The sequence below is a fragment of the Tachyglossus aculeatus genome, chromosome 11 (genome assembly GCF_015852505.1).
Source record: "Tachyglossus aculeatus isolate mTacAcu1 chromosome 11, mTacAcu1.pri, whole genome shotgun sequence".
Lineage (NCBI taxonomy): Eukaryota > Metazoa > Chordata > Mammalia > Monotremata > Tachyglossidae > Tachyglossus > Tachyglossus aculeatus.
In genome coordinates this window covers 464,326-483,613 of record NC_052076.1, presented here as the reverse complement: position 1 = coordinate 483,613, position 19,288 = coordinate 464,326, and the positions used below count along the sequence as shown (strand labels likewise).

The 19,288-nt window shown below is 49.7% G+C and overlaps 1 protein-coding gene across 1 annotated transcript in view; it reads right to left on the bottom strand.

The window, feature by feature from the left end:
- GRAMD1C (GRAM domain containing 1C) overlaps positions 1–18,870 on the bottom strand; it is a 59,112-nt gene extending 40,242 nt beyond the window's left edge. The window contains 2 exon segments of the mRNA XM_038754117.1: positions 12,533–12,682; positions 18,844–18,870. Of these exon segments, the coding sequence (XP_038610045.1) occupies positions 12,533–12,682; positions 18,844–18,870 (177 nt within the window).
- Positions 18,871–19,288: the final 418 nt, after the last annotated feature.

Sequence of the window (19,288 nt, the reverse complement as noted above, 5' to 3'; positions counted from 1 at the left end):
GCCAGTGCTTCGTAGAGTGTTTGGCTCACAGTAATCGCTTAACCCCACCATTACTATCATTATAATAACTGCATCCTGACTCCTCTTCTACAGAGAACATAGCAGGTATGCGTGTCACTTGGAAAGTTCCTTGGGAGACCTTTAATCAGTTGTCTTCTTGCTCAGGGTTCCCTTATCAGGAAGTAGCCATCCACTGTTCTAAGTTCAGTCAGTAGCTGGCTGCTAGTTTCTTTTCACAGGGAATGAATTAATGATTAAGCTGTGTGGCCAAGAAGCAGTCTGCTTCTCTCCATCCTTCCATGAGTTTTGGATGGCCGCTTTCTCCACAGGGAGGTTGGCTCCCTGACTTGAAGGCTGCATTGTAAAAGGGGAGGAGGTGGAAAAGAGTTCCCCCAGGAAGTCACTAGGGCCTGAAGAGAGGCTTTGCTGGCCACCTCCAAACCATGCAGAACCATGCAGGCACAGTTGCTGACTGCCACATTTCTGGAAGTAGCGATGGAATTTTCCACCAGTATTTTAGCACTTATTAATCCACCTAACCCTCCTTCCATTCTCTAACATGTTTTGTGTCTGCCTCCCGGGCTGGATTGAAAGCTCCTTGATGGCAGGGATGGTGTCTACTAACTCTATATTGTTAAGTGCTCTCGCCAGCACAGCACTAAGTTCAGGGCTTTGCACACAGTAGACTGAACGCCCCTTAAGGGCAGGAACAATATCTACTAACTTTGTTGTCCTCTCCCCAGCACTCAGTACAGCCCTCTGCACATAGTAGGCTGGTAAGGACAGGGAAGCAGCATGGTTTAGCAGATAGAGCACGGGCCTGAGGTCAGACGGGCATGGGTTCCAATCCCAGCTCCGCCACTTGTCTGCTGTGTGACCCTGGGCAAGTCACTTCACTTCTTTGAGCCTCAGTTACCTCATCTGTAAAATGGGGATTAAGAGTGTGAGCCCCTTATGGGACAGACACTGTGTCCAACCTGATTAACTTGTAGCTACCCCAGAGCTTAGAACAGTGCTTGGAACACAGTAAGCACTTAACAAGTACCATACTTGTTATTATCACACCTGCGGACTCTACTGTCCTCTACCCAGAGTTCAATACGGGGCTCTGGACACAGTAGACTGTAACTCCACAGGTGCAGGTATTGTATCTACTAATTTTACTGTACACCCCCAAGCTCTCGGTACAGCCCTCTGCACTCAGAGGGCTAGCTCTGCCCATCTAAGGCAACTCAAGGCAACTTGATCATCTTGCTTGCTACTAAAAAGTGAAAAATCTTCCACCCCAGAGGACCAATGGACACCCGCCCCCGGTGAAGACCATGGGCCAATTCTTGGAAACCTGCCAGGATGAAAGAAAACAGAAAATTCTGCAAACGATGCTTAGACGTCACCGCGCTTACGACTGTGTGGCAGGGAAGGGACTGGACCAGACCCATCGTGCATCCGTGCAAGGTTGGTCTGCCCCATCCCCGACTGGAAGCGTGGTGAGCTCCCCGGAGGGAAAGGGAGTCCCTGACTAGTTGCTCTTGGTGCATTACCTATGAACCCAGGAAGTCTCAGTGCCCTTCACCTAAGGATCTCCAAAAGGGGTTTGGATGAAGAGGAGCAGGAGGATGAAGACAAGAGTCATTCCATTCCTCTGTGACTTGGGGTTCAGGGTGCAGTTGTGGGAGCAAGAGTCAAGAGGCATGAAGATCAGGCAGGCAGCCAGGCAGGCAGAAAGGTGATTGAAAAGATTACCTATCTAGAGCTGGGGAATGTGACACATTATCTGTCCACAGAGACCAAAGAGAGGAGTCCGGGCTGATTAGCTAATGGTCCAAAGCCCTTCTACTCTGAAGGATAGCTGGATGCCCTTTCAACCACGGCTCATTTATCTTGATAGGGAAATGACAATCCCCATCTTACCTCTGAGAAAGCTGAGGTCAGGGAAAGCAGAGGCCAGAATCCAAGACCCCTCCCAACTAACTCAGGGTCCTCCCTGCCCAGTCGAGCGCTTAGGGTCCTTAGACTGCTCATTAATATACAAACTTTAATTCTCTCGGCCTGCAGAGAAAACTCTTTTATTGCACAAGGTCTTTTTGTGTTTAAATAGATGAACAAAATATTTTTCCTCATCTTCTCCATCATAGCCACCTACACCACCATCACCATTCACTGATTGCCTACACTGGACAGTAAAATCTAGAGAAAGATTTCTGACAGTTTCAAACTTACCACCTTAACAGAGTCTTACAATCTGCTAAGAAAATGTATTTCTATGGAAATCTGGAATTCAAGGATATATTTCTCTCTAAAACAATATACTCCTTTACTCCACATTCAGTGGAAGAAAGAATTTTGATGTTTAGCCCAACTAATGCCAAATCAGAGAACTACAAATTCAGAAGAATGGCCTAGTGGAAGGAACATGGTCCTGTGAGCCAGAAGACCTGGGCTCTAATTCCGGCTCCACCAATTTCCAGCTGTGTGACCATGGGCAACTTACTTCACTACTCTGTGCCTCCATTTCATCATCTGTAAAAATGGCCATATTATACCCTTTCCCCTTTCCCGCTTAGAGTTTGAGACCCTTGTGGGGGCAGGGACTGTGTCCACTCTGCTTACACCCCAGCGCTCTGTACAGTACTTTGCATAGAGCAAACACAAATTCCAAAATTACCATTACTATTAAGACAATCACTTTCTAAAAACTTTCTAAAAACTTCACTGGATGTTACTGTTCTTACCAAATCTGTTACTACAGAAAATTTTTTGACCAATGGAAGTTAAATTTGCTCTTAAATTTGGATGAAACAAACTAGTCACTGTGTTTTTGTGAACTTCTATAAGAAACAGCCCTAGATTTCTCACAAAGAGGATGAGAAATTTAAGCTCAATCTTTCCCATGCCTCCCTAGAACTCTGAGCTATCGGTTACCCAGGACAACTTGCATCCAGAACAGTTTTTACAAATGGAACATGAATCTCGCCCTTGTGAACTTAATGAAACCCATCTCTGGCTACTGCATGCTGTCACTCAGTTGCATCTATCTCACCACCAACCTCTTGCCTGTCTGGCCAGGAAGTCCCTTCCCTTTAGTTTTTGACAGACCATGCTTTCCTCACCTCAGAGCCCTCCTAAAATCCCATCTCCTTCTAGATGCTCCTGCTCATAAACCATAAAGAGAGAGAAAAATGGGGGCTTGCAAATGAAAACAGAACAAAATTAAGCCAACCCTTACATGCTTGACCCATTTTCTTCCTTGCCCTAATCCAGGCTGGAGGCTGAAAGCCGAGAGCTGGTTATCTAGCTGGCTGGGGGGATGATTGTTTTTTTAATGGCATTTCTTAAGTGCTTACTACTGTTCCAAGAGCTGGGATTCCCACAAGGTAATCTGGAAGGATGCAGTCCATGGTCTTATCCCCATTTCACAGATGAGGTAACTAAGGTACAGAAGTGAAGTGACTTGCCCAAGGTCACAAAGCAGACAAGTGGTAGAGCTGGGATTAGAACCCGGATCCTTCTGATTCCCAGACCCATGCTCTCCCCACTACACCATGCTGCTTCTCTAGCCTCCCCCTCTTTCCCTACCAGACCACAAAGCTTTCAAACAACAACGGAGAACTGGTTCCCCTACAACATATTCTGATTTCACTTTACAAATGGTGCAACTCGCGGCAGTAGCTGGAATCCAAGGAAAAACACTGGGGCGCTCAAATTTGGGAAAAGCATAAATAGAAATACGAATTAAGAAAAAGCATTAGTTTATTTCCATCTGTTGAACTTACTGATTGGTTCTACGCGCTTGGGAGAGTAGGCTGGTCGATTGATCCCTGCCCTCAAGGAGTTAACAATCCAGCTGGGAGAGACAGACCCTGAAATAATTTACTGACAGAAGGAAAAGGGGATTATGTTCAAGGGTTAATGTTTCAGGAACAGGGTACTAATGAGGAATACCCTCTAGACTGTAAAATCTCTGGGGGCAGGGATTGTGCCTACCTACTCTACCGTATTGTACTCTCCCAAGTGCTTAATCCAAGGCTCTGGAAACAGTAAGCACTCCATAAAAACCCTTGAATGATTGATCGATTCATAAGTGCTCCCTGGGGTTGTGAGTAAACCAGTGCTCAGACTAATCAAGGAAGATTGTTTTAAAAGCTTCTAACAAACAGTCTGTAAAGACCCTCTGCTAGTGGCCCCATAACACAGTCCCTTATACCGGTCACTTCCCCTCTGTCATTTATTTTAATGTCTGTCTTCCTACGAACTCTATTGGGAAGCTGCATGGCCTAATAATAATAGTAATTAATAATAATTATGGTATCTTTTAAGCCTAGTGGATAGAGCATGGGCCTGGGATTCAGAGGGACCTGGGTTCTAATTCCGGCTCTGCCACTTGTCTATTGTGTGACTGTGGGCAAGTTATTTCACTTCTCTGGGCCTCAGTTTCCTCATCTGTAAAACGGGGATTAAGACTGTGAGCCCTCATGTGGGATAGGGACTGTGTCCAATCTGATTAGCTTGTATAATAATAATAATTATGGCATTTATTAAGCGCCTACTATGTGCTAAACACTGTTCTAAGCACTGGAAGGATACAAGGTGATCAGGTTGTCCCACGCGAAGCTCACGGTCTTAGTACCTATTTTACAGATGAGGTAACTGAGGCACAGAGAAGTTAAGTGACTTTCCCAAAGTCACAGGGCTGACAAGTGGCAAAGCCAGGATTAGAACACATGACCTCTGGCTCCCAAGCCCATGCTCTTTCCACTGAGCTACGCTGCTTCTCAATGCTACTCCAATGTTTAGAACAGTGCTTGGCACACAGTAACCACTTAAATACCACCATTATTATTAACACTATTGTCCTCTTCCTAGCACTCAGTACAATGCTCTGCACATAGTAGACTGTTAGCTCCTTTATGGGCAGGGATCGTGTCTATCAACTCTGTTGTCCTCTTCCAAATGGTTTAGGATAGTCCTCTGCACCCAGTAAGCGCTCGGGACATTCCACTGATTGACTGATTGATCCTCTAGACTGTAAGCTCCTTGCGGGCAGGGAACATGTCTACCAACACTATTACATTGTACACAGTGAGCACTCAATAAATACAATTGATTGACTGATCCCCAGCCCTGGAACTCGATAGGCAGTTTTGTCCGGGACGGGCTCCAGGAAGATTGCTTTGCCACTTAGTGGTTTTGGGGGTTAGAGAAGTGGGCTTACCATGTGGACCATGGACAGGACCCGTGTGTCCTCCCTCGGTTGGCGGACAGAGCCGTGGCCACCGCAGGCAGGCAGGGGCAGGACCGGCAGGAGGTGTGGAGCTGGAGAGCCAAGGGGCTAAGGAGTCTGACCGAGAGCCGGAGAACCAGCAGGGCACTTTAGCCCCTTTTATCCAGGGGCTCCTTGGTCAGGCCAGCCCACTTCACATTCACACCTTGGGGCTCCACCCTTCAGCGGCCTCGGGTCTTCCCTGAATGCCCTCCCTAATCAAATCTGAAAATTACTCTTCCCCACTTTAAAGCCTTATTGAAGGCACATCTCCTTCAAGAGGCCTTCCCTGACTATGCCCTCCATTTCTCTTCTCCCGCTCCCTTATGCGTCATCCTTGCTCCCTTTATTCATCCCCCTACCTAGTCCCACATCATTTAGAGGAGCAGCGTGGCTCAGTGGAAAGAACACGGGCTTTGGAGCCCACTGTTGGGTAGGGACTGTCTCTGTATGTTGCCAATTTGTACTTCCCAAGCGCTTAGTACAGTGCTCTGCACATAGTAAGCGCTCAATAAATACGATTGATGATGATTGATGATGGAGTCAGAGGTCATGGGTTCAAATCCCGACTCCACCAATTGCCAGCTGTGTGACTTTGGGCACGTCACTTCACTTCTCTGGGCTTCAGTTACCTTATCTGTAAAATGGGGATTAAGACTGTGAGCCCCCCGTGGGGCAACCTGATCACCTTGTAACCTCCCCAGTGCTAAGAACAGTGCTTCACACATAGTAAGCACTTAATAAATGCTATCATTATTATTATTATTACTTACATATCCCCATCCAAACCGCTACCAAGTTAATACAATCACTCATCCTATCCTGCCTGGATTACTGCATCAGCCCAGCTGCTGACCTGCTAGCCTCCTGTCTCTCCCCATTCCAGTCCATACTTCACTCTGCTGCCTGGGTCATTTTTCTACAAAAATGTTCAGGACATGTTTCCCCACTCCTCAAAAAACTCCAGTGGTTATCCATCCACCTCTGTATCAAACAAAAACTCCTCACCATTGGCTTTAAAGCACTCAATCACCTCGCCCCCTCCTACTTCACTATATCACTCACACTCATCTATCTCACCACTGATCCCTCGCCCACATCCTGCCTCTGGCCTGGAACATCCTCCCTCCTTAAATCTGACAGACACCCCTCCTTCAGAGCCTTATTGAAGGCACATCTCCTCCAAGAGGCCTTCCCTGACTATGCCCCCCTTTCCTCTTCTCCCCTCTGCTCCCTGATTCTTCCCCCCTCCCAGCCCCACAGCACTTATGTGCACATCTGTAATTTATTTATTTATATTAATGTTTACCTCCCCCGCCCCTAGACCGTAAGCTCACTGTGGGCATGGAATGTGTTTATTGTTGTACTATAATAATAATAATAATGGCATTTATTAAGCACTTACTATGTGCAAAGCACTGTTCTAAGCACTGGGGGGTTACAAAGTGATCAGGTTGTTCCACAGGGGGGCTCACAATCTTAATCCCCATTTTACAGATGAGGGAGCTGAGGTACAGAGAAGTTAAGTGACTTGCCCGCAACCTTGGTGTCATCCTCGACTCCGCTCTCTCATTCACCCCTCACATCCGAGCCGTCACCAAAACCTGCCGGTCTCAGCTCCGCAACATTGCCAAGATCCGCCCTTTCCTCTCCATCCATACCGCTACCCTGCTCATTCAAGCTCTCATCCTATCCCGTTTGGACTACTGCATCAGCCTTCTCTCTGATCTCCCATCCTCGTGTCTCTCTCCACTTCAATCCATATTTCATGCTGCTGCCCGGATTATCTTTGTCCAGAAACGCTCTGGGCATATTACTCCCCTCCTCAAAAATCTCCAGTGGCTACCAATCAATCTGCGCATCAGGCAGAAGCTCCTCACCCTGGGCTTCAAGGTTGTCCATCACCTCGCCCCCTCCTATCTCACCTCCCTTCTCTCCTTCTACAGCCCAGCCCGCACCCTCTGCTCCTCTGCTGCTAATCTCCTCACCGTACCTTGTTCTCGCCTGTCCCGCCATCGACCCCTGGCCCACGTCATCCCCCGGGCCTGGAATGCCCTCCCTCTGCCCATCCGCCAAGCTAGCTCTCTTCCTCCCTTCAAGGCCCTGCTGAGAGCTCACCTCCTCCAGGAGGCCTTCCCAGACTGAGCCCCTTCCTTCCTCTCCCCCTCGTCCCCCTCTCCATCCCCCCCATCTTACCTCCTTCCCTTCCCCACAGCACCTGTATATATGTATATATGTTTGTACATATTTATGACTCTATTTATTTATTTATTTATTTTGCTTGTACATATCTATTCTATTTATTTTATCTCGTTAGTATGTTTGGTTTTGTTCTCTGTCTCCGCCTTTTAGACTGTGAGCCCACTGTTGGGTAGGGACTGTCTCTATATCTTGCCAATTTGTACTTCCCAAGCGCTTAGTACAGTGCTCTGCACATAGTAAGTGCTCAATAAATATGATTGATGATGATGATGATGACAACTGGCAGAGCCGGGATTTGAACCCATGACCTCTGACTCCAAAGCCTGTGCTCTTTCCACTGAGCCACGCTGCTTCTCTGTACTCTCCCAAGCCCTTAGTACAGTGCTCTGCACACAGTAAGCACTCGGTAAATATCACAATGAATGAATGAATAATTTATTTATATTAATGTCTGTCTCTCCCCTTAAACTGTAAACTCGTTGTGGACAGAGCATATGTCTCTTTATTGTTCTACTGTACTCTTCCAAGCACTTGGTACAGTGCTCTACAAACAGTAAGCGCTAAATAAATATAATCGAGTGCATGATTGATTGATTCCCTGTGCAGGGAGGGGCTCAAGGGCTTCAGGCTTAGCGCCTCCTTGGCCCTCTGTCAACTCCTTAAGTACTCTAGACATCTCTACTCCTGGAGGTAAACAGATCTGGGCCAGAGTTCCTGAGGAGGGGCTCCCTGCCCCCAGGGGGGCCCTGCTGCTCTTCCCAGCACTCCAGACTGGCTAGGGAGGGCTTCCCCAGCTGTTCCCAGGGGCTTTCCCGGGGGGATCTATTCGGTTTCAGGGGTCTTCCTGGGACCTGCCTTCAGCATACCTTCCCTGGAAGGCAGATATGCTTGCAGCCACTCACTCACACACCCGTCCTCCGTGGGGGCAACCACACATACTTATCTTCAAAAATCAAATACGGGTAGCTGAAAACTTTTTGGCTGAAATTCTGAAGCAGAACTGCTGTGTGGCAGGGGGTTTCGGAACGAGAGCTGGGATTGGCCAGGAGCGGCTCTTCTCCAGTAGAAACATCACAAGGATGCAGTGACCAGGTGGCAAAAGTAAAAACGGGGCTGAGCACCACAAATGGGACGAGGGCCGGTCGTGTGGATGAACGAGGAGGCAGGGCCGGACACCCAAGTCCCATGTTGGCCTCTCCAGCTACTCGAACACTGGATCTCTCACAGAAAACAGCAACCCATCCTTCCAACTGAGGGATCAGTAAATGCCCGCCCATCACCATAATCAGATGCTTAATTCTTTAGTTTGTTCATTTTCTTTCCTGGTTTCTCGGCCACCTCCTCCTCCTCCTCCTCCTCTGGGATTAGATTGCGGGTTTCCACACTGTCCACCAATCACAAAGTGAGAAAAATGAAAATCTGCCCCAATGTGCCTACGTTCTCTAGGAGATGAGGCTCTCTCCAACTAATAATAATAATAATTATTATAGTATTTGTTAAGCACTTACTATGTGCCGAGCACTGTTCTAAACCCTGGGGTAGATAGAAGGTAATCAGGTTGTCCCACATGGGGCTCACAGTTTTAATCCCCATTTTACAGATGAGGTAACAGGCACAGAGAAGTTAAGTGACTTGCCCAAAATCACACAGCTGATAAGTGGCAGAGCCGGGATTAGAACCCACAACCCCTGACTCCCAAGCCCGTGCTCCTTCCACTAAGCCATGCTGCTTCTCCGACCAACTACATGACCAATCAAAGAAAATGCATATATAGCTCAAAGTGGCAAACAGGTAGAATGGGATTGCTACTAATGGGCCACTGCCATCACTGATGCTGCTGTGACAAAATACTGTGAAGCCGCGGGAAAGTCATTTCCCCTCTTGGGGCCTCAGTTTCCTCTTCTGTAAAATGGGGATGGAATCCCTGCTCTCCTTCCCTCCCTCTTGGACAGTGAGTCACCCCCCCCCCACCCAATGCCCCGAGCGGGACAGGGAGGGTGTTCAATCCGCTTATATGTAGCTTCCCCAGGGCTCAGATCGGCACAGAATAAGCCCCCTATCATCACCATCATCATTATTATAACATAATAGTAATAGCTTGTTGTGGGGCAGTTTTAATGCATTTAAAAAAGAAGTAACCTTTTACTCAAGGCATGATCATGTGGGCAAAGGTATTTGTTGAGTGCTTATTAAGTCCCAAGCCCTGCACTGAGTGCTGGAATATTTACAGGATCATTATATGAGACACAGTCTTGGCCCCACATGGGAGGGAGTCAGGGAGAGCTGGCCCAGAGAGGTTAAATGACTTGTCTAGGGCCACACAACAGGCCAGTGAAAGAGCTGGGACTTGAACCCGGCCCTCCCACTGCCGGAGCCAAGCCCTTCCTTCCAGGCCTCGCTGCCTCCCATTCTGGAATTGAGGCAGGGAACCGGGGATACAATTTCCAGCTCCTGTTTTCAAAACCTCAGAGGTAACCATTAGCCCTCGCTGATCAGGCTCTACCTTTCAAAACCAAAGGGAAAACGGCAGCACAAAGAGACTCCCACGCTGCTTAGACTCCAAACTAATGCATGAATTCAGCCTTCTTCTCGTCAACATGGTTTACAAGAAGGCACAGAGAAGTGAAATGGTTCGAAATGATGTGAAATGAAGTGAAACGGTCGCACAGCGGACAATAAGGATAAGAATAGGAAAAATAATTGTAATTGTAATAATTGTAATAATTAGAGAAGCAGCGTGGCTCAGTGGAAGGAGCCCGGGCTTTGGAGTCAGAGGTCATGGGTTCAAATCCCAGCTCCGCCAATTGTCAGCTGTGTGACTTTGGGCGAGTCACTTCACTTCTCTGGGCCTCAGTTACCTCATCTGTAAAATGGGGATGAAGATTGTGAGCCCCACGTAGGACAACCTGATCACCTTGTATCCCCCCAGTGCTTAGAACAGTGCTTTGCACATAGTAAGCGCTTAACAAATAAGCGCTGCCTTCGCGGCGGCAGAAAAGGAGTGGCTGGTAAGGGGCGAGTGGGGTGAGCAGGGCGAGCGGGGCAATTGGGGCGAGCGGGTCGGAGTGGGCCAGTGGGGCTGGGGAAAAAGACATCCCCTCTGCCTTACCTCCTTCCCCTCCCCACAGCACCTGTGTGTGTATATATATATATATATATGTACATATTTATTACATATTATCCCCCCACCTTACCTCCTTCCCTTCCCCACAGCCCCTGCATACATGTATATATGTTTGTACATATTTATTACTCTATTTATTTATTTTACTTGTACATATTTATTCTATTTATTTTATTTTGTTAATATGTTTTGTTTTGTCGTCTGTCTCCCCCTTCTAGACTGTGAGTCCCCTGTTGGGTAGGGACCGTCTCTGTATGTTGTCAACTTGTACTTCCCAAGCGCTCAGTACAGTGCTCTGCACACAGTAAGCGCTCAACAAATACAACTGAGTGAGTGAGTGAGTGAAAAGAAAATGAGCAGAATCTCCCTGGGCTGGGCCTACTGCACTCCAGAGCCGGAGAACCTTCGAACACTCTATTTATTTATTTATTTATTTTACCTGTACCTATCTATTCTATTTATTTTGTTAGTGTGTTTGGTTTTGTTCTCTGTCTCCCCCTTTTAGACTGTGAGCCCGCTGTTGCGCTCTATATGTCTGTCTCTATATGTTGCCAACTTGTACTTCCCAAGTGCTTAGTACAGTGCTGTGCACACAGTAAGCGCTCAATAAATATGATTGATTGATTGATTGATTGATTGAATGCCCTCCCTCCGCCCATCCGCCAAGCTAGCTCTCTTCCTCCCTTCATGGCCCTACTGAGAGCTCACCTCCTCCAGGAGGCCTTCCCAGTCTGAGCCCCTTCCTTCCTCTCCCCCTCGTCCCCCTCTCCATCCCCCCATCTTACCTCCTTCCCTTCCCCACAGCACCTGTATATATGTATATATGTTTGTACATATTTATTACTCTGTTTATTTTACTTGTACATATCTGTTCTATTTATTTTATTTTGTTAGTATGTTTGGTTTTGTTCTCTGTCTCCCCCTTTTAGACTGTGAGCCCGCTGTTGGGTAGGGACTGTCTCTATATGTTGCCAACTTGTACTTCCCAAGCGCTTAGTACAGTGCTCTGCACACAGTAAGCGCTCAATAAATACGATTGATTGACTGATTGATTGAACAGGTTTGCTCAAGGGCAGAGATCAGCTCACATTAGCGGCCGCTTAAGTGAGGACCACAGCACCTCCTAGCGGCCGGCTGAGGGCAGGCAACAGCTCCGCCTAGTGGCCGGTTGAGGGAGGACAACCACTGCACCTAGCCGCTGGCTAAGGGAGGCCCAAATTTGGGCTGCCTGCTTAGGGGTGACTGACTCCTCTCTGTCCAGAACCGGGCCAGGCCAGCGGCAACCCCCTCCCTACTAGTCAATCAATGGTATTTACTGAGCGTTTACTGTGTCCAGGGCACTATACTATAAAAATAATAATAATAATGGCATTTGTTAAGCGCTTACTATGTGCAAACCACTGTTCTAAGTGCTGGGGGGGATACAAGGTGATCAGTTTGTCCCCTGAGGGGCGCACAGTCTTAATCCCCATTTTACAGATGCGGTAACTGAGGCTCAGAGAAATTAAGTGACTTGCCCAAGGTCACACAGCAGACGTGGGGGAGTGGGATTCGAACCCACGACCTCTGACTCCAAAGCCCGTGCTCTTCCCATTGAGCCACGCTGCTTCTCGTACTAGGCGCTTGGGAGAATCCGGGACAACAGAGTTAGACATGATTCATTCGTTCATTCATTCAATCGTATTTATTGAGCGCTTACTGTGGGCAGAGCACTGTACTAAGTGCTTGGGAAGTACAAGTTGGCAACATATAGATACAGTCCCTACCCAACAGTGGGCTCACAGTCTAGAAGGGGGACATGATCCCTGTCAGCTCCCCCACGGAGGAGGAGCCCAGCTCCCAGAAGACCCACAGATGGCTTGGAGAGTGCCTTGAGATCAATGGGAGAAGCCTGCTAAGTAAAAGTCAAGGAAGGGGGGAGTGATCATCAAAAAAAGCCAAGTTACCCAAAAGCTCCACTCAGCACTCCAGTTGTGGGGGCTGGGTCCTGGTTTTTTAACTGAAGCCGCGCTGTTCTCCTCTGTGATGGGGCTGAGGGTGTCCTCCAGGTCTGCCAGGAACTGGGTGATCAGAACAGGTTCTTCTTCATCTAGTACCTGAGAATAAGCATCACAGAGGGGAATTTGCTTTAATTGTGCTCAAAATTCCCGTCTGAACTTCCAAGAGCCAAAATGGAGCTGACCACAACCTTCTGAAGGCAAAAAAAGAAAGTATGCTGACTTTCCCAGGGAGGAAGCAAGAGCGCTTCATTTTCCTAGGGCCACTCGCCACCCCCTCAATCGATCTGCCTTTGGAAAAGCAGCAGACCAGCCCCCATCGAAGCAGGGAACATAAGCCTGGAGCTGCCGCAGCCACTGCCACTACTGCAGCCACCGTTGCCACCACCACTACTGCAGCCACCAATGCCACCGCCACTACTGCAACTGCCATCGCAGCCACTGTCACCACTGCAGCCACTGGCTTCACTGCGGCCCCCAGAGCAGACCCCTGGAGGAAGGGCAAAGGGTCTGAGGGTGGGTGGTCTGGGCCACTCCTGCCGTTTTCAGCCCCGAGCGATTGGGACAGCAGCAAGAGCTTCTCTTCCTACCTGCGCCGGACCTGGCTGGTCCACTTCCTGATGGAGGCATTACCCTGAGCGAGACAAAGGCGGAACGAGGGAGGGGGGAGAGACAGGAGTGTGTGTGTATCAGTGTGGCAGGAGGATGCTTCTTTCTTCAGCTCAGGAAGAAGTGAGGCGATTCTCCCTGAAACCTACACAATAATCAATCTGCCAAAGGCAATCTCCACCATGTAATCCGCAGAGCACCCACAGAGGCTCCCTTCCTTCCACCCAGCACGTCCATTCCCAGCCATTAACTGTATGGTTGCGTGATCGGGGGCTGCGGTCGTTGGGAAGTTTTGGGTCCTCCTGCCTGGGCCCTGGAACTGCTTCAAGGCCCCTGAGGGCCGTGCCAGCCGCTCAGACGAGGTTCGGGCAGGCTGAGGCCCCTCGAGGTCAAAGAATAATAATAATAATAATAATAATAATAATGGCATTTATTAAGCGCTTACTATGTGCAAAGCACTGTTCTAAGACAAGCCACCTGGGGAGGGGCGGCTTCTGACAGCTGTTAGGCCGGTAGTGGCAGGGAGGACCAGAGCCTGCCCCAACTCCCAGGCACCTCCCTCGGCTGGGGCTTCGCCGAGCTCCCTCTGCCCTGAGCCTGAACCCCAGAGCCATCTGGGGGCCCCTCCAGGCCGCCAGGCTCAGGGGATAGATCAGTCACCTACGGACCTTGCCCTGGACGTGAAGAAACCAAGTGCGTATTAGCCAGCTGGTCAGTGGCTGGGGGCCCCGGGCTGCCCCAAACCCTTGACCCTCCAGGCCAGAGCCGGGCACCACAGGCTGCTTGCGTCCTGCTGCGGAGGCTGCCCAGGCGGTGAGCTTCTGTGGTTGGGTCTGAGGGGCTCAGGCCATGGCTAAGCTGTGTTCCTTTGCGAGTTTTCAACTCTCCTAACACCATCCCTGGCGCTCACACATAAAGGACCGTTCATCAGGTGATTTTCTTCTCAGAGTTTTCATATTTTTATGTTTGTCTCCCCCATTAGATTGGACGCTCTTATGGCAGGAACAGGTCGCTTCTTTATCTTGAACTTCCCAAGGGCCTAGCACAGTTGGATGCTCAACAAATGCTGTTTCTCCTCCTCCTCCTGCTCCTCCAAGCTCTTCCGACTCAGCTTCTCTCTGTCATGTTTGTGGCTGTGGGCCACTTCTATCTTATTACCTCTCTCCTCACATGTCTGTCGCCAGTACCCCTTCTTGGGTTGTGAGCCTCTTGAGGGCTGGGGACCACGTCCAAATCCCACCCACGCATTCTTTCCCACTGCTTAGTACAGTGAGTTGCACACAGAAACCCTAAATACTATTACTACTACTACCACCACTAATCCGTCCACTCATGTCTGTCACATGCAGGCTTGGTTTCTAGTGTTAAAGGACAAGATAGCAAACGCTGAGATAGCTGAAAATGGCTCTATATCAGCCCAAGGTAGGTACGGTCATTTGGGGGCAACTTTGATTATCTAGCCAATCTACAAATAACTACAAACAAGAGCTTCCAATCTTAAGGAAGGCACCAACGACAAAGAAAAGCTAGGGAAATGGTGTCAGTGATTTAATAATAATAATGAAGGTATTTAACAGAATGCTGAGGAGAGCATGGTCTCATGTAAAGAGCCTGAGACTGGAAGTCAGAGTATCCCCCTCTAGACTGGAGGTTCCTTGTGGGCAGGGAACATTTCTGCTATGTTGTACTGTGTTCTCCCATGCGCTTAGCACAGTGCTCTGCACACAAGTAAGCACTCAACAAATGCCACTGATTGATTAATCTCAGCTCTGCTACTTGCCTGCTGTATGACCTAGGGCAAGTCATTTCACCTCTCTGTGACTCAGATTCCTTCCTCTGTAAAATGAGGATGCATTACCTATTTACCCTCCGACTTGGGCTGTGAGCACATGGGACCTCTTGGAACAGTGCTTGACATAGCAAGCACTTAACAGATACAATAACAATAATAATAACAATAATAGGCCTCAAGGTAAATTGTCAAGAGTTAACGGGTAATATACTATCCATATTATAATTATTAATATATTAATTAGCTCCCTCCCTTCTAGACTGTGAGCCCATTGTTGGGTAGCGATTGTCTCTATTTGCTGCTGAATTATTGAGCGCTTATTGTGTGCAGAGTAATCAATCAATCGTATTTATTGAGCACTTACTGTGTGCAGAGCACTGTACTAAGCACTTGGGAAGTACAAGTTGGCAACATATGGAGACAGTCCCTACCCAACAGTGGGCTCACAGTCTAAAAGGAGTACTTTTAGACAGAGTACTGTACTAAGCACTTGGAAAGTACAATTCGGCAATAGAGGCAATCTGCTGATAATGGGCTTACAGTCTAGAAGGAGGGAGACAGACATCAAAACAAGAAAACCGGCATTATCAATAGCATCAATACAAATGAACAGAATTATAAATATATACACATCAAAGCAATTAAACAGGTATTAATGTAAATAGAATTATAGATCCGTACATATTTACACAATGCTGTGGGACGGCGAGGGTGGGTAGAACAAAGGGAGCGAGTCAGGGTGATGGGTGGGGGGAGCTGAGGAAAAGTGGGGCTTAGTCTGGGAAGGCCTCTCAGAAGAGGTGAGCCTTCAGTTGGACTTTGAAGGGGGAAAGTGTGATTTTTTTGGCTAATTTGAGGAGGGATGGCATTCCAGGCCAGATAGGACGTAGGCCAAGGGTCAATGGCGAGACAGGCGAGAACGAGGCACAGTGACAAGGTTAGCACCAGGGGAGCAGAGTGTGAGGGCTGGGCTGTAGAAAGAGATAAAGGAGGTGAGGTACAAGGGGGCAAGGTGATGCAGAGCTTTGAAGCCGATAGTGAGGAATTTTCCCTGCCACCAGGTATACAAGTGATGTTTTTCAGAATAAGACTCTACGATCGGCTTGCCCAACCACTGCTGACCCAGAATGTTGTGGCATTTCAGGAGCTGCTGCATCCCCATTTGGGTCAATGATTTTTTGTCGGCAGCTTTCGTGAAAAGTAAAACTCACCTCGATTTTTGACTTAAGTATTTAAAAAAATGGCCTTTCACTTCAAGAAGCAGCATGGCCTAGTGGAAAGAGCCTGAGGGTCAGAGTACTTGGGTTCTAATTCCGGATTGGCTTGCCTGCTCTGTGGTCTTGGGCAAGTCAATTCACTTCTCTGAGCCTCGGTTTCCCCATCTGTAAAATGGGGATTCAATACCTGTTCTCCCAAACCGCGCTTGGCCTATTTTGTAACTACCTCAGTGCTTGGTGCAGTGAAACAAATACTGCAGTTGTTAGTAGTGGTAGTTCTACTACCACTATTGCCCCTAATCCCAATCTGCAGTTTCGGGCAGTTGATGCCCGGCTGAGCCACGTTTTCTAGATCTCTCTCACTCCTTGGCATCGGATCTGAAGGGTCTGGGGAATTGGCTGGAGCAGCCGGGCCCGAAATAATAAAATGTCCCGAATACACCCCCACCTGTCACTTCAAAGGGCACCGTTATGCCTCCCCAAAGGCGGGGTCTGGGCCGTCTCTCTGTGCACTCTCCCCTGGGGTACATCCAGGCAGCTCTCCCTTCCCCACAGCACCTGTATATATGTATATATGTTTGTACATATTTATTACTCTATTTATTTTACTTGTACATATCTATTCTATTTTATTTTGTTAGTATGTTTGGTTTTGTTCTCTGCCTCCCCCTTCTAGACTGTGAGCCCACTGTTGGGTAGGGACTGTCTCTATATGTTGCCAACTTGGACTTCCCAAGCGCTTAGTACAGTGCTCTGCCTTCTAGACTGTGAACCCACTGTTGGGTAGGGCCTGTCTCTATATGTTGCCAACTTGTACTTCCCAAGCGCTTAGTACAGTGCTCTGCACACAGTAAGCGCTCAATAAATACGATTGATTGATTGATTGATTAAAACCTGGACAGTGACAGTCAGGCCAGGCGACTGACATTGCTCATGGAAAACCAGCTTTCAAATCTCATCCTTCGGCAGGAAAACCGTTTTTGGGTGCCACGGGCGGGTGGTGGTGCCCGGTGCCCGGAGGGAGAGCGATGCAGGCTGGGCTAACCGCCCTCCCCGCGGCCTCCCACGGCTCCACCGGCACTCGGGCCTCCGGCCCCCACCCCGGAAGGGACCCACGGCTGGACAGTGCTTAGTACTGTGCTCTGCACACAGTAAGCGCTCAGTAAATACGATTGATTGATTGATTGGACAGGCCGAAGTGCCGCGGGAGGAAGATGAGGAAGCCGGAGGAAGAGGAGGAGGGACGAAGAGGGGGCTGTTGGGGCCGGAGTCCGGGCCAAGAGACGGGCTGCGGCTTTGGGCCGCCGGGCCGGGGGAGGAGGAGAGAAGGCCTGCGGGGAAAACGGGCCCCCGCTCGCCCGGGAGGACACTAGGCTGCTGGCCCAAGAACCTTAGAAGGAGGTGCTAAAATCACCCGTTGCTTTTTGCAGGGCTTTTTTGCAGGGCCTCACCGTACCTCGTTGTCGCCTGTCCCGCCATCGACCCCCGGCCCACGTCATCCCCCGGGCCTGGAATGCCCTCCCTCCGCCCATCCGCCCAGCTAGCTCTCTTCCTCCCTTCAAGGCCCTGCTGAAAGCTCACCTCCTCCAGGAGGCCTTCCCACACTGAGCCCCTTCCTTCCTCTCCCCCTCGTCCCCCTCTCCATCCCCCCATCCTACCTCCTTCCCTTCCCCACAGCACCTGTATATATGTTTGTACATATTTATTACTCTATTTTACCTGTACATATCTATTCTATTTATTTTATTTTGTTAGTATGTTTGGCTTTGTTCTCTGTCTCCCCCTTTTAGACTGAGAGCCCGCCGTTGGGTAGGGACTGTCTCTATATGTTGCCAACTTGGACTTCCCAAGCGCTTAGTACAGTGCTCTCTGCACATAGTAAGCGCTCAATAAATACGATTGATGATGATGATGTTGGGTAGGGACCGTCTCTATACGTTGCCAACTTGGACTTCCCAAGCGCTTAGTACAGTGCGCTGCACACAGTAAGCGCTCCATAAATACGATTGATTGATTGATTGATTGATTGATGGAGGGTAGCAGTTCCGGGGTCCCGAGCGCCGCGGCGGGATGCGAATTGGGCTGTCGGGGCTGGGCGGGGGCTGGGCGGGGGCCGGCCCGGGGCCACGGGCAGGGCGGAGGGCCGAGGACCGGGCCGGGATCCGGCCAGGGCACCAGGAGGACGGGGCGGGGGATGCGACGGAGGCGGGGGACCAGGCCCCGCGAGGGCCCGGTGCCCGGGCACAACTTGGTCGCGCAACGGGGGCGGGCTCGTCCCCCTCTCCATCCCCCCCATATCCCTCCTTCCCTTCCCCACAGCACCTGGATATATGTACATATGTTTGTACAGATTTATTACTCTATTTTATTCGTACATATCCATTCTATTTATTTTATTTTGTTAGCACGTTTGGTTTGGTTCTCTGTCTCCCCCTTCTAGACCGGGAGCCCACTGTTGGGTAGGGACCGTCTCTCGATGTTGCCGACTTGGACTTCCCAAGCGCTTGGCCCAGTGCTCTGCACACAGGAAGCGCTCGATAAATACGATTGATTGATTGATTGACGGCGGACTCGGCCTCCGGGCCTGGCGGGGCCCCTCGCGCGCCCCCGCCCCCGCCCCCCCCCCCCCAAGACCCCCTTACCTGCTGGGCTCCTTCAGCGCCCTCCATCGCGCGCGCGCCCCCGCCCCGCCCCGCCCCGCCACGAAGGGGTCTGCGGCGGCCGAGCGCGCCCCCGGCGCCCGCGCGCGCCCCCCCGTCCGTGCCCGCGCCCGCGCCCCCGCCGCTCCCCCTTCCCCTCGGCCCCCCGCGCGCCCTCTGGTGGCCGTCTCGGCGTCCCGCTCCCCCGGCCGGGAGCCACCCCCCCCACCCCCGTCGCGAGGAGCTATATATGTATATATGTTTGTACATATTTACTATTCGATTTATTTTATTTTGTTAATATGTTTTGTTGTCTGTTGCCCGGATTGTCTTTGTCCAGAAACGCTCTGGGCATGTTGCTCCCCTCCTCCAAAATCTCCAGTGGCTACCAATCAATCTGCGCATCAGGCAGAAACTCCTCACCCTGGGCTTCAAGGCTGTCCATCCC